The 15,044-nt window shown below is 47.0% G+C and overlaps 1 protein-coding gene across 2 annotated transcripts; it reads left to right on the top strand.

The window, feature by feature from the left end:
• Positions 1 to 1,157: 1,157 nt before the first annotated feature.
• LOC120708871 (CHD3-type chromatin-remodeling factor PICKLE-like) lies at positions 1,158 to 15,012 on the top strand. 2 transcript variants are annotated; one of them, XM_039994293.1, is made up of 24 exons: positions 1,158 to 1,317; positions 1,705 to 1,815; positions 1,885 to 2,013; positions 2,126 to 2,245; positions 2,354 to 2,482; positions 2,563 to 2,679; positions 2,759 to 2,857; positions 3,136 to 3,212; positions 3,312 to 3,369; positions 3,728 to 3,801; positions 3,888 to 4,169; positions 4,674 to 4,738; positions 5,139 to 5,548; positions 6,351 to 6,475; positions 6,717 to 6,909; positions 7,006 to 7,094; positions 7,549 to 7,718; positions 7,802 to 7,956; positions 12,715 to 12,773; positions 13,224 to 13,316; positions 13,403 to 13,515; positions 13,618 to 13,738; positions 13,869 to 13,896; positions 13,980 to 15,012. In XM_039994293.1, the coding sequence occupies exons 1-24, from the start codon at positions 1,173 to 1,175 to the stop codon at positions 14,717 to 14,719; spliced, it is 3,702 nt and encodes a 1,233-aa protein (XP_039850227.1). In that variant the 5' UTR covers positions 1,158 to 1,172; the 3' UTR covers positions 14,720 to 15,012. The 2 variants fall into 2 exon arrangements, with proteins under 2 accessions (XP_039850227.1, XP_039850226.1); XM_039994292.1 differs by having other exon boundaries at positions 2,120 to 2,245.
• The last annotated feature ends 32 nt before the right edge of the window (positions 15,013 to 15,044 follow it).

Here is a 15,044-nt window from a genome sequence, read left to right as displayed (position 1 = left end):
CTTCCTGTCAAGGCTTCTTTTTTTTTACAGAGCACTGTATCTTTATCTCTTCGGTTGTTCTCATCCATCCAGGCATTCTCATCTCCTACGCCTTTCTCTCTCTCCCATCGCTCCCTTGTCTCTCCCCTCTCGCCATTGTAAAGGAGCACAGCAGGAGTAGCTAGCCAGGGGAGGTCGCGGTGGGGGCTAAGGAAGCCCCAGTGACCCATTGCTCCGGGGAAGACGGCGCACGCTGGTGGGCAGGCCACGGCAGCGGGGCTGCTTGAGAGAGTCGGTCGGTCGTGCGGGGGCCATGTCTAGCGACGCCGCCCGCCATGGCCGCCCCTCCGGGAAGTACGCCTCCGGGAAGCTCGAGCAGCGCTGACCACAAAAGATCTACCGAGGCTGTGTTTTGATGGAGGGAAGGGTGGATGCGAAAAGGCACATAGGATACTGTAGCACTTTTTGTTTGTTTGTGATAAATATTGTCCTACTATGATCTAACTAGACTCAAAAGATTCGTCTCGCAACGTACATCGAAATTATGCAATTAGTTTTTTTATTTACCTACATTTAGTACTCCATGCATGAGTCATTTGTTATATTTAATGTTTCGGTGTGATGGAGATGTGATGAAAAATTTGGATTTTAGGTGGTTTTTGGGCATCTAAACACACCCCGAGTGGAAAAACACTCGTCCGCATTTCAAAGGGAAAATTCGATTCATGCCACCACAACTCTGTGAAATTGGGTGTTATATTGAAAATCACGCCACTCAATAGCGTGATTTTCAACATGAAATTCAATTTCAAGAAATTGGAGTGGTATGGATCCAACTGACCGCATTTCAAACGGACGGTCAGCAGAAAGCCTCGCCGCACGATCTCCGTACACGCATCCCCGCGCGCCCCCAAAGCCTCCCAACCTCTTCGCCTTCCCGCCCACGCGCCACTCCCGTGGACGAGCCCCACGAGAAACCACAGCAAGGTCCGCCGTTCGGGGCCCACACGTCAGATTCCCACAAGCATACGCCGCGTCCATCTGCCAGTGCTGGCCTCGTGGACCTCCCGCCATTCTCTCCGCCGCAACCGTGAGCCCGCTATAAACCCACCCCCACGTCTGTCCCCCCCACAAATCGACACCCACCGGCCTTCCTCGTTCGCGAAGAACCCTACTCCACTACGCGCTTCCCGATGGCGCCCGCGCGGTCATCGGCGAAAGGCGGGAGGCGCGGCCGGGGGCGAGGAGGACGAGGACGAGGTGCCGCCGCCGGCGGCGGCGGCGCGGGGACGCGGCGCAAGCGCGACGTGGACTCCGAGGTGGTCGACCTCGGCGACGGTGAGTAGTCCGATCGTTTTCTTTGCCATGGATTGTTACTTTTCTGGCCATTTTTGGGGCATTTGGTTTGGAGCGCTGGATTGCTGGGACACTGAGGTAGGAGGTCGTTAGGTCGGAACATTTTAGGATTTTGGAGGGTTTTTTACTTTTGGGGATTGGATCGGAAGTAAACTGCACTTTCGTGCAGGAGCAGTAATAGGTTTTGCGCAAGATCGGAAACGAACCCCCGCCATTTTAACCGTTCTCTTCGGGTGGGGTGGGGTTTTTGTTGGGGTGCTCGTTGGACGAATGTTTTGTTGACTACGGTCTCAGATATTCAATGCCGTTTCCTCATTTTCGTTAAGGATCAGAAAACTGATGTGTTCGTACCCATATTTATTTTTTCAGATCGAGATGAGTGTTCTCCACCGATGAAGAGGCAAACTAAAGAAATCACAAGCGCGGAGCACACCGTGGAAGCTGGCTTGGATGCACTCTCACGCGAGGACACCGAGGAAGGTGAGATTGGAACCTGAAGCCCATGATGTTGCTGTGGGTTCTAGATTTTTTACTGACTGCGACTTTCAGATTGTGCATATGGTGGGGAGCCAACCCCTACAAGGAATCTGAGGCGTCTTAGAAAGCAAACAGTGGAGAGCAACGCTGCAGACGCCAAGGAACATGTTGCTGCGGACGTCAAGGATAGTGACACTGAAGGTTGTTATCTGATAAAAAATTGGATCACTCTATTTCGTGGATGCCATCCAATGCTCCGAGCTGTCTGGTTTGGTGTTCATTAAAAGGTTTCCTTTTTTTTTTTGAGGTCCAGACAACTTAGCTCCCTGCGGGAGTTTGAAGGTCTGCCAGACATTAAAGGATATTTCTAATGGTGTGGTAGAGAGTGGGGCTAAGGTGGTGAAGGAGATCGACCAGAGTTCTGCTAGGGATGGTTAGTGCTAAATTTTAGTTCCACATGCATAAAGTTAGGATGATCATTTATAAGTGTGTTTTGTTTTCATTTTGGCTCACATTATCAGTTTACTCTTTTTAATGTCAGATGGCCAAGAACTTGGTCAGAATAGAAGATCTAAGTGCCTACAGGCTAAACTAATTGGGATTCAAGACTTGGATGGTGGGGATACTGACAGTGACATATTTGAGGACAGCCATAGTAGCTCAGAGGATGGTAAGTTTGGACAATCAAGCTGCCTTTCATCTGATTTTATATAAAGATTGATGGCTTAGTATGAAAATGTCTGTTTTCAGAGAAGAGGAGGTTAGTTCCAAAAAGGACAAAGCGCCTCCAAAGGAAATATACATCTGAATCTGCCAGTGGTGAGGTGAGTGAAGATGAGGATACAGGGAGGAGCAGCTCTGATGATGGTAAGATGAAAGTTATCCCTTGGTTACCTAGAGACCACCAGTATGCATGTGCACACAATTCTAAGTCTATGCTATGCAGATAAAGACAATTTTGCACCCCGTCGAAGATCAAAGCGCTACAAATTGGAAACTCGATCTAGGCCAAATGATGATGGAGATGACAGTGATACCGTAAATTGTAAGTGGATATGGTTTGGTTTAAGGTTCTTTCATTTTTGAGATCAGGGAAGCAATTTAATAAGAGATGTTTGCTTCTTTTTGATGCACTGTGCAGCTTGTCCTCTTGACACTATTTTTTGGGAATTGGCATTGTTAATCTGCTTTACTAGATTTTGTGTCAGTTTGTTCACTTGATTTTGTGGCAGTTGCTTTACTTATGTCACATTTGATTGAAATACAAATGAGCTAACATAATCCAGCTGCATTTTACATTAACTTTATGAGATCCTCTCACAGATTATGGGAAGGCAATTCAATGCAGAAGAATGTCAAAGCGACTACAGGAGAAACAGAAAGTGGATCACATTTCTGATGTATGTAAACATATTAAATAACTAGTCTATACCTTCCTGATAAAGTGATAAATAGTCTTTCTTCAGAAACACTGAAGAATTTTTCCTCTTCTTTTGTAGGAGAGCTGCAGCAAAGCTTCTTCGTCAATGCTATCAACATCTTCATCTTCATCTTCAGGTAATAACCATCCAACTCTCTAACAGTCAAAAGTTTGTTACCTGCCCTTGTGAAGTGTGAGTTTATGAAGTACAGAAAACCAAAACACAATCATATCATATCTTTTTTGCTTATGCTTGTATTGTATGTGCTTTATACCAATCTTTGGAGTAACATCCAAACATTAAACTGAAAGGATGCTACTATTAACTTTCTTCATTTTTTTTGAAGATTTCAGTTTTGCTCGTGTGCAGGCTGGCAATCATGAATATCCCAGTACATCTTATTCTGATTAATAACTTGCCTGAAACACCAGATGCTTGTGGCCTGCTGATCATTAAAATGCCTTTTATGTTTACTAATAGCTTGCTTATTTCAGATAATGAATTACTACGCAATTCTGTAAAGTCTAGCAAAAGATCTTCTCATGGACCAATTTGCTCGATTTGTAAGGTATGCCAACCTTGTCCTTTTTTTATGCCTCATTACCATATCCTTATATGTAACACCTAGTTTTGGATATTTTGCTCTCCTCCCAGAGTGGAACTGCCAGCTCTCATATCATTCAGTGCCAGAATTCTAATTGTTCTGGCAGCTTCCACACATTCTGCCAAGATCCTCTGTTGCAAGATGGTGTAAGAACATCTGAATGTTCTTTGTGTAAAATCAATCAAAATTCATCGGCAAGGGCAGCAGAAGAGAATTTGATCAAAAAGATACAAAGATATGTAGGACACAGAATGCTGGCCATTCAGGAATCTGGTTTCCAATATCAATTCCTTGTAAAATGGCATTCACTTTCTCATCATCATGACTGTTGGGTATGCTTTACCGTTTCTCTTAATGTAAATACGATTTTTAAGCAGCTGCATTGGCATCCCAGTTAGTGATTTAATTTCAATATTTTTTTACTAAAATAAAAGGAAGCTGGTTGGCAGGAAAGCTTTATCCAGATAGTTGCTAATTAGTAGAAGGCAGTGTGCACCTCATAGTGCAGAGTCCAGGATATGAATATTTCATGGTTTAGGAAATGTGAATTGACATTAGCAGCCGGACACTACTTGTCATACAAGTGCATATTGGTGCTGTTAAATTAAACCTTGTTTCATTTGTATTCTTGTAAAAAAATGTTGCTAGTATGGATGCACCTTTAACTTTTGCCCACACAAGAGTTGGAATTGTTTAAGTTGTGTATTATTTATGGGTATCTAAATGCTCATAAAATAGAATGTCATGCCATGATTCTTTAGAGCATTATCAAGGGGAATCGCCATGAACATTCTGATAATCATACGTTGAGAAAAAATTACTTCCACTTGCTTCAGGTTCCACTTGAATGGCTTCAAGTTTTTGATCGCATACGAGTGCAGAGCTATCTGAAAAAGAGCATGTAAGTGTTGGGCACTTAAGTCATCCACAATTTTATAATTGCTCTTGTTATTTTAGTGCAACCATATATGCCATGAACTTTTATTCACTGATTCACTAGAAATCATGTACACCATTGGCAAACAGTCAATAGAAAATAGGTGAGGCTTATTATATGTAGGTACCGTTTAAATCTTTTATTCGGATTATAATATTGACTTATTGTATGTTTTGAGTTAAAACATTTTTTTTAATATAGCTGAACACATTCTTGAATTATTTGTGGTTGCAAAATTCTGAATGATAATACTGGCGGATTCTTGTTGTATTTTAAAAACCACCTTTTTCCTTATAATGTGTCATGAACAAACACTATTTCCCTTTTTTTTAATTTCTGTTTCTAATAATTCTGTCTGTGACAGCTTGCTTAAAGAGGTTTATGTAGAGGATCAACGGAAACCTGAGTGGTTCGAAGTAGATCGTGCCATCGCTTGTCGGAGGAAGTCTGGTTGTGATACTACATGTGACATCTTGACTACCATTCAGGATAACAAAGACTTCCAGGATTATGAGTTTCTTGTGAAGTGGAAAGGCCTTGATTATTCTGAGGCTACATGGGAGTCCTGTTGCACGGAAGGTTTGCAGGCTGCCATTTCCAAGCTTGTTGAAAGGCATCACAGTGCTTTAAAAAGAATTGATTGTGTCAGCCCAGTATGCCTAAAAGGGGTGATTACGGAAGAGGTCCACAATGGTGCTTTATACGGCTACCAGCAGCAAGGTTTGCAATGGATATTTGATAACTTCAAAGCTAGGAGGAACGTTATTCTTGCTGGTACGTTCATGAACCCTAAGGCTGTTATGCATGGTTCCCTTCGTACTTAAGTTTCATTATAACTATCATAGTTCGTGAGCTGTAAGACTGTAATGCATCTCATGCTTTGTACTTGTATGTTCTTTTTTAATCACTATTAAACTTCAAGAAACACAAGTTTCTAGTGGCCTGCTGTCTGGTTCCAGATGAAAATGAGAATTATGATAAAAGCCAGAAGGTTAAAAGAAACAGACAAACTATATTTACAGCAAACTGTTCTATTTTTTTAACTCTCTAAGCACATAATGGTCATCAAGTTAATATATTAAAGGGTGCTGCAAACCTGTCGCACTCACACCCAATAGCTTGAGGGAGGGAGGACCGCCTGGAGCCTATGTCCACGGCCCAGCTAGGGTGAATGCTTAATCTTGGTTCAATAGAATGTGCCAGCTCATCTTTTATTGAACCAGTCCTAAGAAATACCTCTAAACTTTATTGCTTAGCTAACAAGCAAACTATTAGACCGACTAACTTGCATGTGGCTGTGGCTTCTGCAGTAACATTCCAAGTGCTGTGGTTGCTTGCTAATACCCAGCCCAGATCACTAAAGCATCATTTTCTTCTTGATATGTCATTGTTTTTGAGCCCAAAGTGGAGCTGGATTGCATAATTTCACCATGGAGGCAGGCACCTAATATGTTGCCCACTTTACAAGTCTTGATAATCAATTATTGCTGAACATACCCGATCACAAAACTGATAACTATATTCTTTCTTATTTTACTAAACACTGGAATCATGGTAAATATCTTTGTAATGGCAGATGAAATGGGTCTTGGCAAAACTGTGCAAGTTGTTTGCTTTCTCAATCACATTATTAAGGAAAGGCTCACGGCATTTCCTGCACTAGTTCTTGCTCCAAAGAGCATTCTATTGCAATGGGAAAAGGTATGTAGATCCTTATGTAATCTTGTCATGTTATCCTTAGTGTTTTGTCAGGAAAGGTGCAGGAATTTATTCGCTTTGCAATATGGTAAATTTTTTGTTTCTTGAAATACCATTGCATCAATCCTAGTTGATAATTATTATTGACGGGCAAAATATATCCATCTTATGTGTTATATTTATACCGTATTTACAGTCTGACGGATGTATTTTCTTAAAGAAATTTATGACTGGCCTTGAATAGGAATTTGGGCGCTGGGGAGTTGATCTGAATGTTATTGTTTATCAAGGAGACAAGGACTCCAGAAAGTGCATTCAAGCTTATGAAATGTACTCTTCTGAAGAGAGGGTTTTATTTGATGCTATAGTGACAAGCTATGAATTTGTCCAAATTGATAAATCAGTTTTGCAGAAGTTCCAGTGGTCTGCAATTGTCAGTAAGTTTTTCTGATATAGCTGTGTTTGGGTCATCTAGTGCTTAAACGTCTCCTATTGATGTATAATGCTTGTGCGATTCCTTGTTTTCATTTCAGTTGACGAAGCTCACAGAATGAAAAAGCTTGATTGCAACCTCGCAACTTGCCTAAAACGTTACAGTTCTGAATTTCGCTTGCTACTTACAGTAAGTCTTGTTCATTCTATGCAGGTTTCTTGAGCTTTAGAAAGTGAGTTCTGTGGCATGTTGCCAATTTTGTTGTTTCACAGCTAATTTTTAAATATCATTGGTAGACCTACCTAGAACTGAGCTTGTTACTGCCCAAGAAAGCTTGATAGTAGTTAAGGTAACTGTAAGTTTTAGGCAATCTTAATTGTGTTTGGGATTATGAAAAATCTACTTTTACGAATTATTTTCAATAATATCAATCAATTCTTCATAGGCTTTTTAATCAAGTCTTCAAAGTTTTTATCTGAATTATGGACTATGGAACTTCACTGAGATGTGGAATCATTGATGAATTGTTCTGAAAAGGAATGCAACTTCTCATGTTGTCCGTCTTTTTGTTCCTGGATGGGAGGCTTCTGGTTTCATTTTCAAAGGTGAACATAAAATTCACGTAATGTACCTCATGTCACAGGGAACACCATTGCAGAACAATATGCTGGAGCTATTTTCATTACTTCATTATATCGATCCAGATGAGTTTTCTGATCCCAATGCTGATGGCCTGTTCACAAATATTGAATCTGGAAACAAGTTGAGTATGGAAGAGAAAATTGCTCGGATTCATGATATTTTAAAGCCTAGGTATTTTTCATCTTTATTAGGAAATGCTGTCCAGTTCATTGGTTGGATGTTGGTTCTTAGTTCATACGTGTTTGTTTTGCTAGGATGTTGAGGAGAATGAAGTCTGATGTTCTAACAGATTCCATGCCAACAAAGAAGTGGGTAGAAGTTCCATGTGCGCTGACAGATTCCCAGAGAGAACTTTACATTGATATTTTAGAGAAGAACTATTCAAAGTTGAATGGGGCTATTAGAAATGGTCAGTGCAATACTTGCTCTTGCATTTTCCCCTTTGGTTTATTGTAATCTATTCAACTTTCACATGGTATTACTGGTTTATCTAAGTACTTGATTCTCCAACTTGTTGTACAATGTTTTGTAACTGTTGGTGTATATTGAGCCCATGTATAGAGGACATGTATAGGAACGATATATCCCACCCTTCTAGGGTTTGGAGGAATACAAGCCATTATTCTCTCCTATTCACCCTCTCTTACATGGTATCAGCCTAGCTCATGGCCGCCGCCGCCGCCTCCTCCATGGCCAGCCGGCCGCCGGCGCCGCCGGACCTTTCCTTCCCTTCCCTTTCCTCCTCCCTCCCCTGCTGCAAGATCTGGCGGGACTCCGGCCGCCCAGCCCTGGCCGCCGGGCTGCCTCCAGGCCGCCGCCGTGCCGGCCCGCTGCGCGGCCCCCCTAGGCGCGGCCGCCGGGGGCGCGGGTCCTCCCGCCCCTGCCCTCTCCTCCCTCCCTCCGCCCTCCCCTGCTGCAAGATCTGGCGGGGCCTCTGGCGCAGCAGGCGCAGGCCACTTGGGCTCTGTTCCGGCCGCCCAGCCCTGGCCGCCGGGCTGCCTCCCGCCCTTGCCCCGGCCTGGTGCGGCTCTGCTCCCGGCGTGGTGCAGCCGTGGCCTGTCGTCATTCCTGCGCTCGGCATGGCATGACCGTGGCCTCAGGGGGCCGCCGCCGCACTCGGGCCGGCCGCCGACCCTAACTTGCTCGATTCGCCCGCCGCCGCCGCCGCTACCGCTAGCTGGCTGGCTGTGCTACCCTACGCCGACGCGGGGCCCGGCGCGCGCGGGCCTCCACCTCCTCCCGGCCCGCTGCCGACCGCTGCTGCTGCAGGGGGTGCGGGCGCAGGGGGCACGAGCGGCGCCGCTGCCGCCTCCCTCGCCGCGCGTGGCCTGCGTTCGGGATGCCCCCCGCGGATGGGCCGTTCGCCGCTGCCGCCGCCTTTAGCGGGTAGCCGATCGCCGCCGGCGCTGCTACGGCCGAAGCTGCTCTCGCCGCGACCCTCCTCGCTGCCAGGACCCACCAAGCTCCGTCCTCTGGATCTGGATCCCGGACCGACCCCCTCCTTGGTGCTCCTCTTCCCGGCCAGACCGGGAGTGGAGGAGGCCGCGGGTGTCGTCGTCGGGGCGGACGTGGTGGTGGTGCTGGCGGTGCTACCTCTGGTGGTACTGGTGGAGGCCGTCGGGGCACTCCGACCCCGACTCCGGCTCGCTCCTGGCCCTGGAGGTACGCCCTGGCCATCCTTCAGCAACCTATGACCAGGGCGCATCCCGATGTGGCCGTTTCAGGGGGGCTCGTCCTCAGCCCCAGCCGGTGGCCATGCTCGTTGCTGCTGCTCCCTTGTTCGCGCAGTCCTTCAGTGCCATGGGACAGACGCCGCCGGTCAGCACCGTGTGGATCGCCGACTCGGGTGCCTCCTTCCACACCACCCCACATGCCGGTATCCTCTCTTTTTTCCGACCCTCACACCCCTTTTGTCATTCTTCCATCATGATTGGTGACGGATCTTGCCTTCCTGTCACCGCCGTGGGTTCTTCTCCTGGCTCCTTTTGTCTTCCCAATGTCCTTGTTGCTCCTCAGATGGTTCATAACCTTCTTTCTATTCGTCAGTTTACAGCTGACAATTCTTGTTCCATCGAGTTTGATTCTTCTGGACTCACTGTAAATGATTCGGCCTCTCGGCGTCCGCTACTCCGGTGTGACAGTACGGGACCACTCTCGCCTTCTTCCGCTGCACCACTCTCGCCTTCTTCTCCGCCCTAGCCGTCTTGGTCTGCCGCTTTTGCCGCGACACCGTCTTCCACCATCTGGCACCGCCGTCTTGGTCACCTTGGCCGCGACGTTCTGGCTCAGTTCAGCCGTAGTACCGATGTTCCTGATACTAGGGCTTCTGCTGAGCCCCTCTGCCATGCGTGCCAGCTCGGTCGTCATGTTTGGCTCCCCTTTTCTTCTTCTTTGCATGCGACGCATGCATTTGATCTTGTTCACTGTGACCCGTGGACCTCTCCTGTTCTTAGCCTTTCTGGTCATAAATACTATCTGGTGGTGGTCGATGATTTCTCGCACTATTCTTGGACGTTTCCTTTGCGCGCCAAGTCAGAGACCTTCCCCACCCTCCTCTACTTCTTTGCCTGGGTGTCCACTCAGTTCGGCCTCACTGTTAAGGCCGTCCAGTGTGACAACGGGCGGGAGTTCGACAACTCCACCTCCCGTTCTTTCTTCATCTCTCGGGGTGTTCAGCTGCGTATGTTTTGTCCGTATACCTCTCCTCGGAACGGCAAGGCAGAGCGGATGATTCGCACGACGAACGACGTTGTGCGCACCCTTCTGATCCAGGCCTCTCTGCCCCTGCGCTTCTGGGCTGAGAGCCTCCACACCGCCATCTACTTGCTCAACCGTCTTCCGTCCATTGCTTCTCCTGCTCCCACTCCCCACCATGCTCTTTTCGGTACCCCTCCCCGCTACGACCACCTTCGGGTCTTCGGGTGTGCGTGTTACCCTAACACCTCCGCCACTGCTCCTCACAAGTTGGCGCTCCGCTCGACTCGTTGTGTGTTCCTCGGTTACTCCCCTGACCACAAGGGGTACCAATGCTTTGACCTCACCTCTCGCCGCGTCCTGATCTCCCGACACGTCGTCTTTGACGAGTCGGATTTCCCCTACTCCACCTCCTCCACTCCTGATCCCGAGCTGGAGTCTCTGTTTCCGACTGATCCGATGGTTCAGCCACCATTACCTGTTTGTCCTTTCCCTGCAGTTTTTTCCGGCACACCGGCACCGCTTCCGGTGATCCCTGCTGCGCCGAGCGCGGCCCCAGTGCCCGCGGTCGCGCCACGCACGGCCCCCGGACCTCCGGTCGTGCCGCGAGCGGACCCGGTGTCTCCTGCTGCGCCATGCGCGGCCCCGGTGCCTTCCCCTGCACCTGCGCGGTACGCTCAGCCGATGTAGGTGTACCGGCGTCGTTCGACGCCGACACTGGCGCCGCAGTAGTACGCTCAGCTAGTACAGGTGTACCGGCGTCGTTCGGCGCCGACATCGGCGCCGCCTCTTGCTCCGGAGGCTCCTGCGACGCCTACATCGGAGCTGTCGCTGCCGCCTCCTCCGGCTCCCTCTCGAGCCAAGCCGGAGGTGTACCACCCGCCAGTCATCCATCGGGATCCTCGGCATATCCATCCCATGGTGACTCGGAGGATGGCGTCTCAGGCCGCGACTCTCTCCGCCACCGAGGGAGAGCCATGGGTCTCTCCGGCACCCTCCTTTCTTCGCGACGCCTTGGCGGATCCTCACTGGCGTCGCGCGATGGAAGAGGAGTACGCGGCTCTTTTTGTCAACCAGACGTGGGACCTCGTGCCGCGTTCGTCTAATTGCAATGTGGTGACTGGCAAGTGGATCTGGATGCATAAGCATTGCGCTGATGGTACACTGGAGCGCTACAAGGCTCGCTGTGGACCTCGGCCTGGTGCTTCACCGCTCGTCCTCTGCTGAGCTGGTTATCTACACCGACGCTGACTGGGCTGGTTGTCCGGACACTCGTTGCTCCACTTCCGGCTACGCCGTCTTCCTGGGCGGCAACCTGGTCTCCTGGTCGTCCAAGCGGCAGCCGGTTGTCTCCCGCTCCAGTGCCGAGGCGGAGTACCGTGCTGTCGCTAACGGCGTGGCGGAGGCGTCCTGGCAACGACAGCTCTTGGCGGAGCTCCACAGCCCGCTCGCCAAGAGCACGCTCGTCTACTGTGACAACGTCAGTGCCGTATATCTCTCCACCAACCCCGTCCAGCATTAGCGGACAAAGTACATGGAGATTGACTTGCACTTCGTGCGCGACAGGGTCGCAATCAGCGATGTTTGGGTACTCCATGTCCCGACCACCTCTCAGTTTGCTGGCATCTTCACCAAGTTACTACCCTCCTCGACTTTCTCGGAGTTTCGCTCCAGCCTCAACGTAGCAGGTGGCTAGTTGTGGCTGCGGGGGGTATTTGACCTTTGTACTTTCTTCTTGTCCAGTCTTGAACACCGCTGCGTCGGTAGTTCAGACTGCCGGGGGGGTTAGCTTTCTTGTTGTCCAGTCTTGAACACCGCTGCGCCGGTAGTTCAGACTGCGGGGGGTGTTGGTGTATATTGAGCCCATGTATAGAGGTCCATATATAGGAACGATCTCACCCTTCTAGGGTTTGGAGGAATACAAGCCATTATTCTCTCCTATTCTCCCTCTCTTACAGTAACTGCTATTATATGAGCAAAACCACATGTATTAGCTAAGGGAGAATACTCTTTATGTGCTATTATACCAGCTCTGTTTTTTTCTCATTCGATGGCTCCAACTCAGGCAGCCGCTTGCCCACTTCTGAATTTTCGGAATGTGCAAATAGTATGCAAGGAGAGCCCCGATTTTCATTATTCATTAAACAAAAGGATCAGTCATTTTCTTTGCAAACTTTGGTTATTCTTGTCATTGTCTCATTGAAACTCTGCAAGCTCAATATTGACTTGCTGAGAGCTCCTTCACCTTGTTGTTATTATTTACCTTCTGTATAAAATGACACCTTATTTAGCTTTCTTATATTATTTTTTTACCTTTTTGTACAAAATGCCATCTCATTTAGCTTTCTAATATTAGAGCTCACAGACATTTTTGTGTGAAATTTATAGATCTCTTTGCTATTAGGCTTTAGATGTTACAACGTCTTTGACAACTCACGTTTTACATCTAGACTAACTGTGTATAGTTCTGCAGGCAAGAAGCTTGCTCTGAACAACATACTTATGCAACTGAGAAAATGCTGCAATCATCCAGTAGGTTTTCTTTCAATTCTAGTTGATATTTTAATGATAATTATTCTCACTTGAATATAGTCTTGTCCTTTGTTTTGAGTGGGTACCCATTGGCGTTTTTTGGGTTTGCCATTTTAGTTCATTTTCTTTTCCAATTACGTAGCATGCCATTCTAGTTCATTTTATCAAGTTTTGGGTTGACCCAAAAAAGATGGGACTTCCATCCCTAGTTATGATTGTTTCCCCTACGAAAAGTTTCTCAACTGTGACATCCTATTTTGATAATTATTTGTGAGTAGAATATAAATGTTGCAAGTGCTCCCTTAAAGAGCCTTTGCAGTGGAGTATAAGCATGAATCACTGATTACTATGATGATTTGTGCATTACATATAACTGTTCTTTTGGTATAGATGTGATGTTTGCTTCGTATGTTGTCATGAATAAACTAATTACGGGACTATATTTTTCAGTTTCTATTTCAAGGACAGGAAACTAAACAACAAGGTGAAGATGTTTTCCTTTCTTTCGTAGCTGCATCAGGGAAGTTTCAGCTGCTTCATAAGGTTCCCCATCTCGAACCCCATCTGAGCTTGTGCTAAACTTTCAACTTTGTGGGGAATAATGATTTGTAAAAATTGTTGATGTGCAGTTGCTTCCAAAACTGAAAGAAAGAGGAAACCGTGTGCTGATCTTCTCGCAAATGACCATGATGCTTGATATCCTTGAGGATTTCCTTTGTGACCTTGGGTACAAATATGCACGGTATGGTTCTTGGATCTTTCAATGTTCAATGCATTTGGGTCTGTGATAATATGGAGGTCTAAATTTCGTTTGGTCCACTCCATGTCCATTGGTATTTGGCAGCATTGATGGACAGACCTCACTGTCAGCAAGACAGGAAAGCATAAAAGAATACAACAGAGCTGAAAGTGAGACATTCATTTTCTTGATGTCAACTCGCGCTGGTGGTCTTGGCGTTGACCTTGTATGTGTTCTAATACTGTCCATTTTAGTTTCTTTAACTTGCGTATAGTCTTGTCAGGTAATTTTTGTACCAGCAATTACCGAAGCTCATTTGTGCCATTGATCTAACAATGTTTACTCTGCTTTGGCAGCCTGGTGCTGATAGAGTGATTATATATGGTGAGTAACTTCTGCTACGTTTTCTTATATGGAGATTTATCACCTACAGTTCTGTGCAGTAATTACTGATTCCCTGTTTTCAGATCCTGACTTCAACCCATTTATGGACTTGCAAGCACAGTCCAGAGCACACAGAATCGGACAGACCCGACCAGTAGTTGTTTACCAGCTCATTACGAAGTGTTCAGTCGAAGAGAAGATACTGCAAAAGTCCAAGCAAAAGTTGGCTATAGAGAATATGTTAATGAACTCTTCCAAGAAGCCAAATGCAGATGAGTTACAGTCTATACTGCTCCATGGAGCCAAGACAATTATTGACAGGAAAAAGGTCAGTGCCATGTCAATCCAGTATGACGACGAGGCGATCGAGAATCTCCTGAAGCTAGACCCTAGTTCTGAGGATAAGTGCTCCAAAGAAGACAACGGCTATCTTGGGAGCATTGTGAGCTTTGCTCATGGTGTTGAGGATGAAGAGCCGGGTTCCCCCAAGGTTGAGGACCTCAGAGTTCTTAAGCCAGTTACCCCCAAGGTGGATTTGGGCCGTGGTAAGAGGCAAAGGAGAGTTGTTAACTACAATGATGAGGTAGAGAACTCGGATAGTGATGACATGTATGCTCCAGAGGGTTCCTCAACCTCAAGTAGCAGCTCTTCTGACGACGACAACTACGAGGCAGACACTTTAACTTCTGCACTTGTAGTTCCTGCACTTGAAGCCCAAGCTCCCAACGTTACTTTTGCAACTGAAGCTCCAGGTGCAATTCCTGCACTTCCAGCCTTGAAGGGTTCATCAAGGAGCAGCTCCTCATCTTCATCTGATGAATGACAAAGGTGACGCCAAGCCCTTTGTTGCTGACATCTGACGCGGATGCACAGCCTCTCCATGGGCCCATTTTGTCTTTTGGTACTCGTCGTCCTTGGTATAGGTCGTAGTCTTATGAACCGGAATGGTCACACTAAGCTATGTAAGTATGTAACTGGCTGATGTGCGGTGAAACCATCTGACATCCTACTGCCGCTTATCTGACGTTACCATGATAGATAACGGTAAGCTGTACAGTTTGAAATTCCTTCTTGAGAAGAACATGCTATTAACGTATAACCAGCAACAGTATCTGACGTGTGGACTGTGGAACGTGTCAGTTAATACG

This window comes from Panicum virgatum, chromosome 5K (genome assembly GCF_016808335.1).
Source record: "Panicum virgatum strain AP13 chromosome 5K, P.virgatum_v5, whole genome shotgun sequence".
Taxonomy (NCBI): domain Eukaryota; kingdom Viridiplantae; phylum Streptophyta; class Magnoliopsida; order Poales; family Poaceae; genus Panicum; species Panicum virgatum.
The sequence above is the reverse complement of the archived record's forward strand: the minus strand, read 5'-3'. Positions and strand labels throughout refer to the sequence as shown.